The 18,878-nt window shown below is 43.2% G+C and overlaps 1 protein-coding gene across 2 annotated transcripts in view; it reads left to right on the top strand.

The window, feature by feature from the left end:
- LOC124121925 (helicase POLQ-like) overlaps positions 1–18,878 on the top strand; it is a 30,383-nt gene that overhangs the window by 1,762 nt on the left and 9,743 nt on the right. For both annotated transcript variants that reach the window (XM_048385148.1, XM_048385149.1), the window contains exons 3-13: positions 3,823–4,288; positions 4,468–4,646; positions 5,209–5,409; positions 6,506–6,581; positions 8,818–8,912; positions 11,503–11,616; positions 13,315–13,469; positions 13,904–14,143; positions 14,947–15,088; positions 17,005–17,109; positions 18,096–18,263. In XM_048385148.1, coding sequence (XP_048241105.1) covers positions 3,823–4,288; positions 4,468–4,646; positions 5,209–5,409; positions 6,506–6,581; positions 8,818–8,912; positions 11,503–11,616; positions 13,315–13,469; positions 13,904–14,143; positions 14,947–15,088; positions 17,005–17,109; positions 18,096–18,263 — 1,941 coding nt within the window. The remainder of the gene's footprint in view (positions 1–3,822; positions 4,289–4,467; positions 4,647–5,208; positions 5,410–6,505; positions 6,582–8,817; positions 8,913–11,502; positions 11,617–13,314; positions 13,470–13,903; positions 14,144–14,946; positions 15,089–17,004; positions 17,110–18,095; positions 18,264–18,878) is intronic.

The following is an 18,878-nucleotide window of genomic DNA, read 5'->3' as shown; positions in this document are numbered from 1 at the left end:
TGATAAAGGTTATTGCAATTCAGAATATGTTATCGCTGTTTAACTCTGATCATTTACCGATACCTTGTAGTCATTATATGTATGTATAATGTATATATGTTTCTATGATAGAGGGGATGGGAGGCCAGCGGCAGGGTGTGACAAATACATTGTTCCACTAGACACATACCAGTAGACAAGGAATCACCGACAAGGAATCTATCCTCAATCAGTAACAGGATTTAGCTGGCACACCTGTAATCATGGTGACTGAAATACTGTTGGAAGCATTGCTAGACCAATCTTGATCTTGACCGTGGATTCACCCTGATTACTGAATGTATCCATGTTTTGCTGTCAACCAGTCTGTGCCCATCCTCTATATCTCCAGGGCTCGCATTTCCGTAAACCTTCACTAACCCCTGGACCAATCCACAAGGTTTTCACGATCTTAAATTTCCTCCCCTTGATTTTTATTGATAATTTACTGACCAATCAAATGTCATAATAAGTAAACAGGACATCCTTTTCATCAAAAATATTTTATTTGGCTTTCTTTTGCCTGTCAGTCAGTATTTCAACGTTGAATTTCTCGCAAACTCTAACCTAAGTCTAGTAAAATTGTGAGTAACTTATCCTGCATTACTCCTTAATGCATTTACTGCTTCTTTTTATAGAAAGAAGAACCTGTGTGAGGTTCATATGAAGAAGAAGTTGTTCCAACTAGTTGTTTGGCTAATCCCATCACACAGCGCCCAGGTTACCACAGAAGTAATGACGTCACAGACCATCACACTACTTCTGTCACGCAGACTGAATAGTCAAGCTCCTGATTCATTGACATCCTTTGTGTGTCACTCAACACTATTTGTTTTTTGTGATTTATTTCCTTCATATGGTTTGTGACTTTATGTCTTACCTTCTTTTTTTGCGATTGCATTAATAATTAACACTTGATGGTGGCTTTTTGTCACAATAAGTATCAGGTGTATTGTTGTTCCAATTAGCCATTTTGAATTCACTTTGTGCCAGTTGTGGCCACGTTATTTTGTGTCATGCATTTTGTATTCTTTGTGTTTGGTACTTATACGTTGTTGTACCTATGCCTACCTATGGTTATTAAAGTGTTTTATGTACTTTTCTTTGCAGAATCTTACCCTTTAACCTCTGTTCTGGTATTTAGAATATTACATACACACTCAATCATGCTGGGAACACATTGTGATTACACCTGCTTCATTGCAGATTTATGACCCGTTGTACTCAGTGCCACGGTAACATGTCAGAACTCTCTGACCTGTAAACATCAGGATCTCCGACCAGAGTTAGGACCTAATGTTAGCTGTGCAGTGTATTTGTACAGATTGGTTTGCATGCTTACTTCATGCGGGGTAACAAGGCACCACCCTTCATTGTCACCTCAAAAAAGGAATGGGAGGAACCAAGCGATCGGAATGCTGCAAGAAGAGGCAACTCAAGTGATCGTTGCCAGACATTTAAACGTCCATCCATGCATGATAACTCCACTGTGGCATCTTTCAACGCAACAGGGACAGCTGCAGACCGTCCGAGACCTGGTGAGGCACCTGTGACAACACCGCGCCAAGACCGTCACATCTGTCTTTTGTACCTTTGAAACAGGTTTCAATTAACTGTAGATACAACCAGGAGGACTTTTGGGACCCGTCAACGCCGCATTAGGAGGCAATGAAATGGTGCTATCAATGCTCATTCTTGGTTATATAAGGCAACCTCAATGCTCGAGGTAATGTGAACATTATTCTTCGTCCAGCACTGTTGCCATTACTGGTTCAACATCAGCTTGTCTTCCAGTATGACAATGCACCTCCACACACTGCAAGGTTCACAGGAAACTTTCTGACCAGGAACAACATCTGTGTGATGACGTGCCTGCCATCTGACTTGACATGAATCCAATTGAACACTTGTGGGACAAGCTTGGACTGAGGGTTCAAACTCAACAGCAACCACCTCAGACAGTGGCAGAGTTGACACAGTCCCTACAACATCACTGGCAGAACATCCCAAAACCTTTCCTGAGGCATCTGTGTCAGTCCATGCCTCGGCGACTACAGGCATGCATCAGAGCACAAGGTGTACATACCTGATCCTCGGTGACATCATCCACGGACGTGTTGCTTACAGGCTTTAATGTTAACATTTCATGTGATGGTTATGTTTGTCACTACTGTTGGTTTCATTTGGTATTCTTTCATTGAAATTAAATACACACCATCTGAAGATTTAATTGCATTTTCAATGGACTTGATTATATTCTGGTGGCTCTCCACTTGCTCATTGCACCTTGAAGATCAGAAGGCCAAGTTTTGCCCTCCCACACAGGATTGTCATTTTTCGTGCTCAGTCGTTTGAGCCTCTTCATGCTACATTGTTTTATAACCTCACCAAAAAACTATATGTTTTTGGCACTGGCCACGGTGGCAAGGGTTAGTGAGCTTCACTATTCCGACATTACCCATGTATGCTTGAGCGTGGTACACACAGAGTCAGTCACCTCGGACTGTGCCCGGATTTCACTGCCAAGAATCAATTACCAGGACAGCCCGACCGGTCTTTCTCCATCCCATCTGTATCATCGATCGTGGGAGCGGAAGATGAGGAAAAACTCTTAATTATGCCCTGTGCGTGCATTGTGAGTTATATCCATTGCTCCAAGACTTTGCGTGGTGCTTTGAAACAACTTTTATTCAAGGACCGAAGCCAACCACAACACTGTATCATTATGGTTGAGAGCTGTCATACTTCAGGCTTATGAAATTGGCAACCTTGCCGACAGCTGTTAACACTCATGAGATTTGAGTGGTTGCCTCTACGATGGCTGTACAAGGTGACTGCTCTATAAGAACCATCATGGAAGGATGTTTTTTGGAAGTCCAGGTCTCCAGTCCTCGTCGCCATTAAAATTCTCTCCCTGTATAGAGCGAGCCTTACCCGACTTGCGCAGTGTTCGCACGCCTGACAGGGGGGCTATTCTGCTAACCAGCAGTTTGGCTTGGTAAATCAGTTTCAAGACTTTAGTGCACGCTAATTTCTCCGGGACGTCCTCATACTCTCGTACCGTCCGCGGACAGGACTGGTGGAAGTAGTTACAGATCTGCACAAGTGATGCGCTCAACAACTTCCGTAAACTAGTGGAGAGTTTATGTCACTGAAGACCGCATCTGAAGGCATGCCCTCCGCTGTACAGTTAGATAAAATGCATAAAGTAGTAATGCAGGAGAAGTTAAAAATTCAAGTTAAAACTAGATATTTTTTATTTTTGTGTACTTATCCTGCATTTCTACGTCTAAAGTGGCCCAACTGTCGCTGAGCTGCGTCCCAACAATGTTTTCAGATGTTAGGATCGAGCAGTAATGTGATGGTCCGTGATGTCATCACTTTTGTGGTCACGTGGGCAGTGTGATGGGATTAGCCACACAACAAGTTGGAACAACTTCTTCAGCTGGACCTCACATAGCTCCTTTATTTTGTCAAAACAAGGAGTAAATGCATTAAAGAGTAATGCTGGATAAGTATACAAATATCTAGATTTTACTAGTTTGGTCTTGTGAGATCTGGTATGATAACACCAAACTGAACTATAAATGATGCTAAGATCTAAGTTCAGACTGTTACCATGTATGTAAGATCAAAATAGGGTTTACTTGGCTTAGACTTTGAACAGACACAAAGACTGGTCAAGCTGAGAAGGTTTTCACAAAAAGGATGCATGAACAATATGAATCGTTTGTTTATCATCATATAGGAGATAACCCAGTAGAACAGACAATATATGTATGATTTACATTTTGTTGTTGACAGATACCAGGGGAAAAAATGGCATTAGTTAGAAAGTTGGAGAAATCTGACTCTCCGAGTGTTCATACAACATCAAACACATCAGATGCAGTTGAATCTGTGAGATGCGGAATTGACAGTGTGGTAGTCAAGGCAACAAGCAAACCAAATGGAAGTTCTGCAACTGATGGAGGAACCTTCAAAGTCCAGCCCGCTGTGAGTGGTGGGACAGGAGATGCTGTACATGAAGGGACTAAACATTTGTCTTTAAAGGATAGACTCAAGCAGAAGATGAAGCGCAACTCCATGGCTCCGTCTGGAGTGAATCACGCCGTGGATCTGCTCCGGGAGACGGTATTGGAGCAGGCTCAGATGGAGGCTCTAGCGATACAGAAGCAGGGCACAGATGTGGACATAGGGCCGTTCTATGGCCTTCCCTCCAAGGTGCAAAAGCTGCTGGAGACTCACAGAGGAATTAAGAAGTTCTATGGTGAGGGAATTGATCTATTAATATGAAATACAGAAGGACATTTATCTCTACAGCTAATTATGAATACGAATTACTTACTGGGTTCTCACAGGCTTAAAAATACTGTCGTTGAATGCAACTTAAAATGTCCTCTAGGACATCAGAACACACTTTCTAACACTGTTGTTGATGTTGATCAGATTGGCAGGAAGAATGTCTCCAACTCCCAGCAGTGCTCCAGGGCAGGAATCTGATCTACTCCCTCCCCACCAGTGGAGGCAAGACTTTAGTTGCCGAGATACTCATCCTTCGTGAGCTGCTGTGTAAGAAGAAAGATGCCATCCTCATCCTGCCTTATGTCTCCATCGTACAGGAAAAGGTATACTCAAAAGTCAACACTTGTTTTATCCACTGGAGATTCTGGGTAAGAATAGGTCCCCAGCAACCTATGTTTGTGATTTTGTTAAAAAAAATGTCAACTGACCAATGTCCAAAAACACATTTAGAAAATATAAAAATACTACTTTGAATATATTTTTATTTACCGGAGCATTTGTTTTATCCTTGATGGATATGAAAAATGAAAAGAGACAACTTCAAAACAATCAGTGATTGTTAACCTTTGCAATGATTGATCAACTGCATTGCCACTACAAACAGAACAAAACATTATAACATTACCTCAGGCTGCTGTTGTAAGTTTTGTAACAGTATGAAATACTTCAGTATCCCCTAGTTTAGTGGTATATATTGGTGTGTGTGTGACTGATTTTACCATGTCTTCAGAGTCTTAGAATTTCTGTATTTTGCAAAGGAATTTTTGAAGTTATCAATTGTATTGAAACCATGTGAAACCAGTAATAGAATAACCATGACATCGACAATGTGAGACTGACATCATAGAACATAATATGTACTGTTCCTGTTACCATGGTTACTAGGTACGGAACCTGTGTCAGTTTGCCCTGGAACTGGACTTCCTTGTTGAAGAGTACGCCGGAAGCAAGGGGAGGTTCCCTCCTGTCAAGCGGCGCCGCAAGCGGACCCTCTACATAGCTACCTTGGAGAAGGCCCACTCCCTGGTGAACAGCATGATAGAAACTCACTACCTCGACTCTCTGGGCCTTGTGGTTGTGGATGAGGTGAGCACAGTTTCTCACACTGGGCTGTTTTCTAGGACATCCAGACTTTTTTCATATTTGGCAATGATATATGAGAATGTCATGAAATGTCCTTATGCCATTTGTCTCCAGCTGAAACATTGGTACGGCTTCAGATAATTTTTAAACGAATGACTTGACCTATTTTATATATAATTCTGCTTAAAATGATTTTTTAACTAACTTGTAATTTCCATCAGTTCATGGCCTGCCCCAATGTGTCATACCCGGTATATTGCATAATCTCACAACAGCAATATGTGTCTCAGTTACAAAATAAGCATGACATAGCACTTTGTGTATTATTCACTTTATAAGAGTTCTTGTATAAACATGTGATGCCTGCATTCTGCCAGTAAATAAAGACCTGTTCAGACGTGTATGCCAGATCTAAAGGCTACATTGGGGAATTACCCGCAGTGTTAGACTGTTGGGGTTTTGTAGTTTTCATTCATATTTGTACACAACTCGGAATTAATTGGGTTATGGTGATATGTTTGGCATTAATTGTACAAATATACAGCTTCTCTGGAATTCTGATGTTAGAATATCAACTTCGGGTATATCTATCAGATGCTTCAGTTTCATAACGTGACATGCTTTTTGCTTCATACGTCTCGGTTTATTGACAAACAAATCTGTAAAACAAAACAGTTGGTGTGGGCTGATGAAACTACTCCACATGTGTGTACACGCTTCATTCCTCCACCACCCAGGAATACTTGGGGCTGATATGCAGTGTAATAGTGTCATGTATCTCTCTTTAATTTCATTATGAAATGAGGATGTTTATAACTCAGGGAAGTCAAATGAGCCCTGCTCTGTTCAGTAAAGGAGAAAGGAGAAAAAGGCTGTAAGGCTTTGGCACATGTTGCACATGCAGGCAGTGTTGCAGATGTCATCTGAACACTCACTGGTCTGAGCACTTGCTGGAATCTGGACGTCGCTTGATTTGTAGGTTAAACATAGCGACTAGACCGCAAAGCAGACTATATATTCATGGGTGATGGAGGAATTAAGTGTATACATACACATGACGTATTGATGATGGACTCGGATGAAGTGTGATTTGTTCCAGCTACACATGATAGGAGAGGGAGGAAGTAGAGGGGCCATACTGGAGGCAGCGTTACTCAAGTTGCTGCACTGTGGGGGTGAGTTGGGTTACTCTACATGCTTTGTGTCGGGGCCATACTGGAGGCAGCGTTACTCAAGTTGCTGCACTGTGGGGGTGAGTTGGGTTACTCTACATGCTTTGTGTCGGGGCCATACTGGAGGCAGCGTTACTCAAGTTGCTGCACTGTGGGGGTGAGTTGGGTTACTCTACATGCTTTGTGTCGGGGCCATACTGGAGGCAGCGTTACTCAAGTTGCTGCACTGTGGGGGTGAGTTGGGTTACTCTACATGCTTTGTGTCGGGGCCATACTGGAGGCAGCGTTACTCAAGTTGCTGCACTGTGGGGGTGAGTTGGGTTACTCTACATGTTTTGTGTCGGGGCCATACTGGAGGCAGCGTTACTCAAGTTGCTGCACTGTGGGGGTGAGTTGGGTTACTCTACATGCTTTGTGTCGGGGCCATACTGGAGGCAGCGTTACTCAAGTTGCTGCACTGTGGGGGTGAGTTGGGTTACTCTACATGCTTTGTGTCGGGGCCATACTGGAGGCAGCGTTACTCAAGTTGCTGCACTGTGGGGGTGAGTTGGGTTACTCTACATGCTTTGTGTCGGGGCCATACTGGAGGCAGCGTTACTCAAGTTGCTGCACTGTGGGGGTGAGTTGGGTTACTCTACATGCTTTGTGTCGGGACCATACTGGAGGCTGCGTTACTCAAGTTGCTGCACTGTGGGGGTGAGTTGGGTTACTCTACATGCTTTGTGTCGGGGCCATACTGGAGGCAGCGTTACTCAAGTTGCTGCACTGTGGGGGTGAGTTGGGTTACTCTACATGCTTTGTGTCGGGACCATACTGGAGGCTGCGTTACTCAAGTTGCTGCACTGTGGGGGTGCTTTGGGTTACTCTACATGCTTTGTGTCGGGGCCATACTGGAGGCAGCGTTACTCAAGTTGCTGCACTGTGGGGGTGAGTTGGGTTACTCTACATGCTTTGTGTCGGGGACATACTGGAGGCAGCGTTACTCAAGTTGCTGCACTGTGGGGGTGAGTTGGGTTACTCTACATGCTTTGTGTCGGGGCCATACTGGAGGCAGCGTTACTCAAGTTGCTGCACTGTGGGGGTGAGTTGGGTTACTCTACATGCTTTGTGTCGGGGCCATACTGGAGGCAGCGTTACTCAAGTTGCTGCACTGTGGGGGTACTGCATGTGCTTTGTGTTAAGGGAAATTTTGAAAATTGTTCAGCAATTTATTGCAATATGTAGTTTTATTTGTTTGTTTATTTGTTGTTTAACATCACACTGTGAAATATTCCAGTCTGTAAATAACAGAGTCTGGACCAGACTGTGATTGACATAATGAGCATCGATCTATGCAAGTGGGATATGATGACATGCATCAACCAAGTCAGTGGCTGTATTGTGGTACATACTCATATGTATTGCAAACAAAACGATGGATCTGTGCAAGGATGTTCCTTTAATTCTAATCATTTTCAGATACATGTTTGTCAGTATGATTATAATTTCAGTCAAAGGTTGTAACTAATTTGACAAGGACACAAATACTTAGTATTGCTATTTTGGTTAGTTTGTGGTGCTGTTGTATCCTTGATTTGTATGTTGTTTGTATTCTACACACGAGTATGGTCCTATCAATATATAGCATCTTGGATAAAAGTAACTGATGAATCAATAAATCTTTCGTTCCATGTATGTGTGCATGGCACATGCTATAGAGTTATTTCCAATGACTTTGAAGGGATCTTGAAAAAGTCTCAACATTAGAGAGACTCCCTGGGACTCGTTGACCCAGAAAACTGGTAGCCTCTGGAATTTGGCAGATAGGTCCCATGTTCTCCATGCTTGCTGTTAGAGACAACTAACTTGTGGACACAGGGGTAACAAGGGGCACAGGTGGCTCTGTTGTCTAAGGCACTTCAATTCCCTGTACAGAGTTGCATCCCTTGGACACTCCAGAAATCTGTGGTCTTGGGTTGGAAACCTGTTTCGCCCCGATTATGTTTGTTAGCAGCATAACCGTGTTGACAGGCTGTGGTATAACTGGAATACTGTTCAAAGCAGCCTTTAATCCAACTCACTCACTCATTGTGGTAACAATGTGGCACACTGTCTCACATAAATCAGTGCTCAAGCCTGGTTTACTTAGAGTCCTGTTGGATGATGCTGGCTGCAGTATATGACAACATCTACTATGTGCAGGAGTGGAATTATTTATTATTAACTGTAATTTATGGAGTATGTGTCTGTCTGTTGTCAGGGACACAGATTGTTGGCATGAGTGCTACTCTGAACAACATCAGAGACATTCAGACATTTCTGCAGGCAGAGGTGTACTCCAACAACTTTAGGCCGGTGAGTATGGACATATATATACATGCACACATGCAAACATATATATTCAAACTAGGGCTGGGACGAGTCCAAATTTACTACCCGGGTACCCGCTCCCCTATTACCCGACCCTACCCGGGTACCCGTTGTAGGTCTTAAAAGATAGGTCTAAATATCCGATTGGAAATAGTTTGACCGTAGCCCTGGCAAAATGTATTCAGATACACATATAAAACGATATGGTTATGCATACACTGAAGTTGACTGAAGTTTTATCTTTATTCAAACATATATAGTCAGAAGGACTGGTGCTTAGTCAGAAAGAAATGCGAACATTAGTCACTTATAGTGTAACCATAGAGTTCCAGATGATTGTTGCCATTAAACAATATATCACGTGACTAACCACTGGTCCAGGTAGTCCTTCAGGTACCCGGATCCTACTCAGTACCCACTCAACCTGAGTACCAGAGTTACCCGTCCCAGCCCTAATACAAACAAAGACATGCAGACATATGAACATACTCATGAAAAGATTTGCAAAATAGCTGTCTACACACAGTTGGCGGTACACATGCTTTGCTAATCCTGCAGTCGAATGAAATCTGCATGTTGAAATCCCTTTTGTTTACAAACCTGATGTCTCGTTCATTACATGAAATAAATTGGGCTATGCATAGACTCGTTAGCCCAGCCGAAATTTAACTCCAGAATTCCAGCCTAGTTTGGCAAGGGTGGAAACTGGATTTTAATTGTAAGTTAACGCCCTTGCCATGGGAAGATGTCACAGATCATGACCAGTGACAACTGTGTTGCTTCACATAGGTAGTGTAACAAATTCAAAAAGTCAATCATCATCCCTACTCACACGTTATAATTTCTTTGTCAGACTCAGTTTTGTTTAATATGTCTGGTCTTTAATGCTTTTCTTTTGAAATGCCTCACTTTCCAGGAAAACTGGATGATTATCAAATGAATAATTTTTTTATCTTATCCTGCATCACTACCATAATGCTTTAAGTGCTGTTTTATGACTAGGAATACGGAGATGAGAGAGGTCCTGGCTACAGAAGTTGTTCCAACCAGTTGTGTGGCATATACCCTCCCACAGCTACTATGTGACCAGAAGTTTTTGTTTTGTTTGTTTGTTTAATGCCGCTCTCAGCAATATTCCAGCTATATGATACAATTGGAATACAATGACATGCATCAACCAAGTCAGCGAGCCTGACCACCTGATCCCATTCGTCGCCTCTTTCGTCAAGCATAGTCGTCGCCATTTACAGCAAGCATGGGTTGCTCAAGACCAATTCTTACCCGGAACTTCACAGTACAAGTGACCGGAAGTGGCAAAGTCTGTATAATCACATTACTGCTAGTCATCGGACTGTACAAAGTTTGAGAATAAAGCACTCCAATTATCAACAGCCTGAAAGCATCCTTTGCTAACTAATATACTTTTTAACTTATCCTGCATTACTACGTATTGCATTTACTGCTGTCTTTTGACCCAGAGATGAACTGTGTGAGATCCAGCTGCTGATGAAAAGTTGCTCCAACCGGTAGAAGGCAGCACCCCCTGCACAGTTAGCATGTGACCCGGAACTGGAACCCTCTCGAGACACAATGTGGATCTTGGAAACCGCTGTTCATTCCAGCCTCGTCATCATCCTAAAGGGGAGTTAGTCATAACATTATCTCACTGTAACTGTGCTCCATTATCCAGCAGGCTCCAGAGGTATGGACTAGGTTAGAATCGAGGGTGTCGTTCCAATCATTGCTCTCCACAGCACTTGTTCCATCAAGTCCATCATGGAGGGTTGTGTTTGGCACTCAGATACTGTCTTCTCTAGTCATTGTCTCCAAGAAATGGCTCTTAAGGATGGTGTTCATAGTTTTGGTCCCCTGTTGGTGGTGCAGCAGGTCACAAACCCGGTCTTGGCTTTTACACCTCGGAGCTGACCTTGCGACCTCTTTGGTAGAAATTACCCCAGGCTAGAGGGTTTTCATGTTTCCGTTTATCCCAGCTGCTTGAACCGGAATTTAGAACTTGGCCTACGCCCTTTCTACTTTTCCTTTTTCCATGACTACACTTCCCAACTCCTACTCTCTCTTGCGTGACTCTATTGGACAGGAAGGTCTGTGGTTTCCTGTTTTCCTGCTCAAGATGCTGTCTGGTTACCTGGACTGGCTGAGGGTCTATCCTGAAATTCCATCTGTTCCATCTTTTAAAAATGCTTTAAGGTTGTAATGCAGGATGAGGCAAAAATAATTAGTAAAATCTCTGTAATTTTTACATTTGGATACTTATTCTGCATTACTATGTCTTAAGTGCCTGCTCATCGCCTTGCTACCTCCCCACAAAATTACAGATGTCCGTACTAGCAGTAATGTGATTATACATGACTTCACCGCTTCCGGTCACGTGATAGCTGTGGGAGGGCATATGCCACACAACTGGTTGGAACAAGAACTTCTGTAGCCAGGACCTCTCACAGCTCCATCTTCCTAGTCAGAAATCAGCAGTGAAAGCATCAAGGTAGTAATGCAGGATAAGTATCCAAATGTAAAAAATGTTGAGATTTTACTAAACTTTGAATTTCTAACACAGGTGAAACTGACGGAGTATGTGAAAGTGGAGGACAGCGTGTTTATGGTGGACAGTGGTCAAGTCGACCTGCGAGGGCAGGACATCCTCAAGCATGACCGAGTCATCATGTTCCCAGTAAGTGGCCTGGGTTAGATAGGTTCCCAGTAAGTGGCCTCACTGTAGAGGTCTGGGTTAGATAGGTTCCCAGTAAGTGGCCTCACTGTAGAGGTCTGGGGTAGATAGGTTCCCAGTAAGTGGCCTCACTGTAGAGGTCTAGGGTAGATAGGTTCCCAGTAAGTGGCCTCACTGTATAGGTGTGGGGTAGATAGGTTCCCAGTAAGTGGCCTCACTGTAGAGGTCTAGGGTAGATTGGTTCCCAGCACTCCTGTCAGCAGAAGAGACTAACCTGGATTGGGTGGTCAAGTTTGGTGACTTGGCTGTGTGTACCCCTGTTGGTGCGGAACAATGCTCATAATGACAACCACTGGTTTATTTAGCCAATTATTAGCAGGCCATTGTCATCTATACTCCCAGCTGGTAAAAGTAATTTGACTTTTGCCCATTTCATATTTCTTTTAGTTAAACAAACAAATTTTCATTGAAATGTTGATGAGTGTTACAACTAGTGTTAAGACATAACATCTAAGTTACAAACCGAGATGTATTGAAATACTTTATTTACAGTCCGATACACATCATAATACATTATTTCAAGGAAAATTGTGTCAATTTTGCTATAATGCCAGACCAATTTGATTTTTTGTTTTGAACTTTTCTTGGTCAATTTGTCAAGAGGAAGAAGGTGAAATAGAAATAGGAAAGTGCTGCTTTGATGTTAATTTCCTTTACAAAAAACAACTCAAGAAATAGAAGTCTGAACTTCTAAGTTCTAATCCTTTCAAGACAATGTGGGAAGCACATTCTTGTTTCAGTGAACACTGCTTCACTCAGTACAATGGTACAGTGAACACTGCTTCACTCAGTACAATGGTACAGTGAACACTGCTTCACTCAGTACAATGGTACAGTGAACACTGCTTCACTCAGTACAATGGTACAGTGAACACTGCTTCACTCAGTACAATGGTACAGTGAACACTGCTTCACTCAGTACAATGGTATAGTGAACACTGCTTCACTCAGTACAAAGGGGGCATGAGTGGCCCAGTCGTCTAAGGCGCCGCGATTCGCTGTGAAGAGTTGCGTCCCTTGGGCATGCCAGAAACCTATGATTGTGGGTTCGAATCCCGGTTCGCCCCGATTATGTTTCTAGGTTTGTCAGCACCATACCTGTGCTCGTGGGTTTCACCGAAGTGGTAAACGTCTTAGACCTGCATCACTTCGGGCTTTCTTCCCACATTAAGCTAACACGCCATGATATAACTGGAATAATGTTAATGGTACAATGGTACAGTGAGCACTGCTTCACTCAGTACAATGGTACAGTGAACACTGCTTCACTCAGTACAATGGTACAGTGAACACTGTTTAACTCCAATGTCCACTGCTATTTCAGTACAATGTCCTCAATTTCAACACCATGTCCAGTGCTTTTTAATGTCCCCTGTTTCAATATAATGTCCTCTGTTTCACCATAATGTCCATTGTTTCAGTACAATGGTCCCTGTTTCAGTACAATGGTCCCTGTTTCAGTACATTGTCCACTGTTTTAGTACAATGTCCCCTGTTTCAGTACAATGGTCCCAGTTTCAGTACAATGTCCCCTGTTTCAGTACAATGTCCATTGTTTCAGTACAATGGTCCCCGTTTCAGTACAGTGTCCACTGTTTCAGTACAATGTCCCCTGTTTCAGTACAATGTCCCCTGTTTCAGTACAATGCTGACTTGAAGATTCAGGACCCCGACCATCTCCTGGGGCTAGTGATGGAGGTGATTCCCAATAACTCCTGCCTAGTCTTTTGCCCCACAAAGAAAAACTGTGAGAATGTGGCTTTGATGCTGTCTAAGCTGATGATCAAACATCACAGGTAAGTGTTTTCTAATATCGATAGGTAAGTGAGGCCTAGTCATTCATAGCACTGCGATTCTCGGTGCACAGGTGCATCCCTAAGATTCCCAGCGATATTTACCTATGCATGTGGGATTCTCTATAGTGATAAACACCTCAATCTGTCCGTCCACATCAAGCTGACACACTTCATCTACAGCGATGTACCTACCTTTACGTAATATGACTCTCAAACACAATGTATATCGGTATAACTTATTATTTAACTAAGGGTGTCCCAAAAATATCAAAGCAAAAACATTTTTGCCTTTTTGAGGTAATACTTATATTCCAGCAATAACAAAACATCACTTACTGATCTTATCGTGTCAGATGGTGACAGAGAGTTATTGATTTGCTGTAAAAGAGGTGATTTAAATGAGATTGGATAATTCCTGGTGTTTTCTGACACAGACACCTGACCACGGTAAAACGCACAGAGAGGAAGCAACTGCTCCAGGAGCTGTACCGAGATGGCAACGGTCAGATCTGTCCCGTCCTGGAGTACACCATCCACCTGGGTATCGCCTACCACCACAGCGGCTTGACCATGGACGAGCGGAGACTGGTGGAAGACGCCTACTCCGAGGGGACGCTGTGTCTCCTCACCTGTACCTCCACCCTCGCTGCCGGCGTCAACCTCCCCGCCAAGAGGTAGGACACTTGGGGGGGGGGGACTAAAAAATAATTTAATTTGTTAAAAATTGGGATATTTTTAAAGTTGTTATTTTCTAATATTCAGAGGTATTTTAACATTGCAATAATGTCAAACAATGCATTTAGCCTTTTCCTCTTTATTGGTCCTGTTATCCTTCAGTGAAATACCAGTCACCTCTACAAAGCCATAACAGTTGTTACAAGTGACATGAATTGGAACACATTAAATTTCAATTTGGGAATGAATATACATTGATGCAGAGTTGGGGTTGAATATTGTCCTCTGAGCAGTTCAAGATGAGTCCCTGCAATGTATTATACATCTATTGTATTATGACAAATCTTGATCCATTTGGCCCTTAAGCTCCGTTTTGAGTCTTGTTCAAATAAAACAAAGCTTTTATAGCCGTCCAACCAAATTACACTGTTCCTAGATGATTGAATCAAGCGCTGAGATTACTGGTACTTGATTTGCCTTCTGAAGGACTTTCTCTACCGTGATACTCAGGGAAACAGGTTTTCATCTGGATGTTTATGGATAACAATAGTTTGTTTGGATTCATTGAATTGAGGGCTTGCTCATACAAGACCAAATTTGGAGGAGTAACAACAAATGAAGTCCCAGCACAGGTGTCACGGATCAATGCTCGTACTATCGACCGCTGATCTAATATTGCTGACTATGGTGCCACCCCACACTGAACTCCATACTGTGACTTGCTGTGAAACACCACCTTGAAAGGTCCTCTGTTGGTAAAGTCCTCATTACAATGTTAGCACGGTTTATTGCACTGTTTCAGAGTGATCCTGCGAAGTCCCTATGTCGGCAGTGGCTTCATCAATCACAGCCAGTACAAACAGATGACTGGGCGGGCGGGGCGGGCTGGCATTGATGATTCAGGGGAGAGCATGCTCATCACAAAGAAGGCGGATGCTCCCAAGGTAATCAAGCAATGTCCTCTGTTATAGTAAGTGATCGCAACTCTATCAAGGTTTGCCCTGAATTTGGCTGTCCGGTCTTGAAGAGGTCTTTAGTTTTAGTCTGCCTTGAAAAGTCCATAAAATTCAGGGAAATACCTTGACAAGGCCTTTGCAACCAATTTTACTCTGCTGTTAAATATATTATATACAGTTATGTTTTTCTCTTTAATATTGAATGATGACATCATGTACCAAAGAATTAGTCTGTAAGACACATGATAATAATATTTAAACACTGGAATATTTCTTTTGAGTGGTTGGGTGTACAAATGGAGCCATTCTGACCATGAAATAGAGTAAGAATGTCCTAATAAGTCTTGGGTTCAGCCTTAACAAGTATGATAACTGCCTTGAAAAAATATTAAAACAGCTATAAATGTGTCTTCTCACGTTTTGTATGATCTGTGTCGCTGGATGCTGTGCCTCCCATAGTCCAGCTTGGACTTGCATAGCTTAACTACCAAAGTACAGGGGACTGTCACGGTGTCAGTACGTATGTGTGGAGCCAAGGAGCCACTGGGTGGTGGCCTGTATGGCCGACAGGGCGAAACTGACGCTGATGATAAACTTCAAGCAGAAGACGATGTCTAATGACAAGTTCCCCATTGGCATGTATGTCACCGTCCCAGAAAAAGGGTGGATGGATGAATCACTGATGCACAAGTGGATCAAGAATGTGTGGATGCAGAGACCTGGGGCTGCTAGAGGTTGCAAGTCCCTGCTTGTGTGGGACATGTTCAGGGCACATTTGTGCAAGGCTATCAAGAAGCAAGTTGGCAGACAGTAAGATGGTGGCTGCATATCTCTGCTGCAGCTATTAGACGTCTGTCTCAACTCACCATTCAAGGACCGAATGGAACAGTTGGATGGTGAACGGCGACCACACATACACAAAAAGCATCAAGCAAAGAAAGCCCCCTCTACCAGTTGTTGCTGAATGGGTCAAGGCAGCCTGGAAAGACATACCAGAGGACATGGTGAAGCAAAGGTTTCTAAAGTGCGGGATTGCCAATGCAATGGATGGGTCTCAGGACAATTGCCTGTTTGAAGATCTAGTGAAGTCGTTGTCTCAAGGCGAGAGATCTGAGGACACAGAAGCCGAAATCTTTGACAACTTCGAACGTGAGCTGAACTATTACTATGATGACCGAACAGAATCAGCAGCTTGGAACATTCTGTGCACTGACCCCGAGTTTGATGGATTCACTGATATATGATTGTGTTCCTTGTGAAAAGGAAAAACTGTATATGGATGATTTTGTGTGTGTTATAAAACGCCTCAATATACCAGCTATATGACAGCAGTCTATAAATAATTAAATCTGGATGAGACAGTCGTGTGATTTGTAGGAATTCATTTAGTGTGTGTGTGTGTGTGTGTGTGCATGAATAAATGACTCATAACTCGTAACCCCCTGCATACCATCAGCTCAACAAAGACTCCAATCAGTCGTAATCCTTTTGTTTATATTACCGTCATGTTCTTCATCCATATATCTTGCCCTTACCTTTGTTGCTATATTTCACCAGAATCCTATTATCAAGGATTTGATTCCCAGTTGTCCCTGACTATGTTTCTAGGTTTGCCAGCAAATACACATCCTCTGGGTTCCACAAAGTGGTAAACATCTAAGACCTGCATCACTCCAGGTTGCCCTACCACAGTTATCTGACACGCCCTGATTGTACTGGCATACTGTTCACAGAGGCGTTAAACCAAACTCGCTCTGTTAAACAACTAGATCTCTAGTGTTGGGTTGTGTTTGTGTCCATGCTAATCCACGAGGCTACCTGCATCCCGAGTTTGTTAAATGGCTGTGTAAGTGGTTATTGATTAACACAGCATTAACCCTACCTCCCCGCCCTTGTCTGTCCAGGTGCGTGAACTGCTGACCACCACTCAGGAGCCCTGCCACAGCAGCCTGATGTACGATGAAGGGAAGGGCATCCGGAGTCTGCTTCTCTCCTCCATTGGACTCCAGGTAATTAACATACTTTGTTGTAAATAAAGATTGCAGGATTTTACTGGATGGAAAATATTGTGTCCTATTCACACAAAAAATGACCATGATAGTCTGGGACTTTAGCCACTAGTCCAAAGCTGAAGTCCAGTTAAAGTCGGTCAGCTCACAATAGTTCTTATGGTGACATGAGTCACATGACAGTGCACATAATGTGATGCTGAGAGCCAGGTTCGGGCTAGTGGCTTCAAAAGGTTCTGGCACAGACTCCCATGGCTCTGCATACTTTGGTCTTTGTGGAAAATGGAATTCACAGTAAGAATAGTTGTTTGAATCATAAGATGTTACCCTCGATCAGGGCGTCCATATAAGATGGTGTTATGTATTGTCAGCACCCTACCTGTGCTTGTGGGCTTCACCAAAGTGGTCATCATCAAAGACCTGCATTATAAAGCAGACGTGCTGACGAGCACTGATGTAATTGAAATACTGGATGATAGAGCTGAACTGAGAAGTTGAATATGAAACTTATGACAAGATGATCAAATTCTTTATTACAATTGCAGGAATGTCTCTGTGTAGATTCTAACACTGTTTCATGTCACAAGTTAGTAGATCTACATTATGTGTATCAATACATAACAGATTATTAGCCTAGTGTGTTTTTGTATCATAAATATTATATCAGGAATATTAATTATGTGATCTCTTTATCATATGATGTCAGGCTTAAAATAGTTGAAATTAATTGAAAAGGATGCACTGGTGAATGTTTCATGTAGCTTAATCAAGCCCTGACCTCATTTGTATTTTTACTGGATCGTGATACCAAGTTTATCAGACTGGTTTATCGCATCGATAACGTTGTTCCTGAATTGATAAACGTGTGTATTGTGCAGTGTATAGTGCAGTCAGTTTCCCCGTATCATTCCAGGCTTACCGTTTCCCTTGCCTTTTCTGGTACCTATATGATGCTGATTGCTGATGAAGTAAAACTTCTATGTCAGATTTTGAAATCAACTGATGAGATCCTGAGATTCATGAAGCAGACGTTGTTGTCGGTGCAAGCAGTTGACCTGGGCTGTGATGTGGAAGCTGTGACCAGGGCCTCTCTCAACCAGCTGCTGAAGCTGAAACTTGTCCAGCAGGCCAGGAAAACACCTGACTCGTCACAGGTGAGTGGACTCACATGTAAAGCTGACTCATCACTGGTGAGTGGACTCACCTATACAGCTGACTCATCACAGGTGAGTGGACTCACATGTACAGCTGACTCATCACAGGTGGGTGGACTCACATGTACAGCTGGCTCATCACAGGTGGGTGGACTCACATGTACAGCCGACTCATCACAGGTGGGTGGACTCACATGTACAGCTGACTCATCACAGGTGGGTGGACTCACATGTACAGCTGACTCATCACAGGTGGGTGGACTCACATGTACAGCTGACTCATTACAGGTGGGTGGACTCACATGTACAGCCGACTCATCACAGGTGGGTGCACTCACATGTACAGCTGACTCATCACAGGTGGGTGCACTCACATGTACAGCTGACTCATCACAGGTGGATGGACTCACATGTACAGCTGACTCATCACAGGTGGGTGGACTCACATGTACAGCTGACTCATCACAGGTGGGTGGACTCACATTTACAGCTGACTCATCACAGGTGGATGGACTCACATGTACAGCTGACTCATCGCATTTGGGTGGACTCACATGTACAGCTGACTCATCACAGGTGGGTGGACTCACATGTACAGCTGACTCATCACAGGTG

Source organism: Haliotis rufescens, unplaced genomic scaffold (assembly GCF_023055435.1).
Source record: "Haliotis rufescens isolate VD_foot unplaced genomic scaffold, xgHalRufe1.0.p SCAF_54, whole genome shotgun sequence".
Taxonomy (NCBI): domain Eukaryota; kingdom Metazoa; phylum Mollusca; class Gastropoda; order Lepetellida; family Haliotidae; genus Haliotis; species Haliotis rufescens.
The sequence above is the reverse complement of the archived record's forward strand: the minus strand, read 5'-3'. Positions and strand labels throughout refer to the sequence as shown.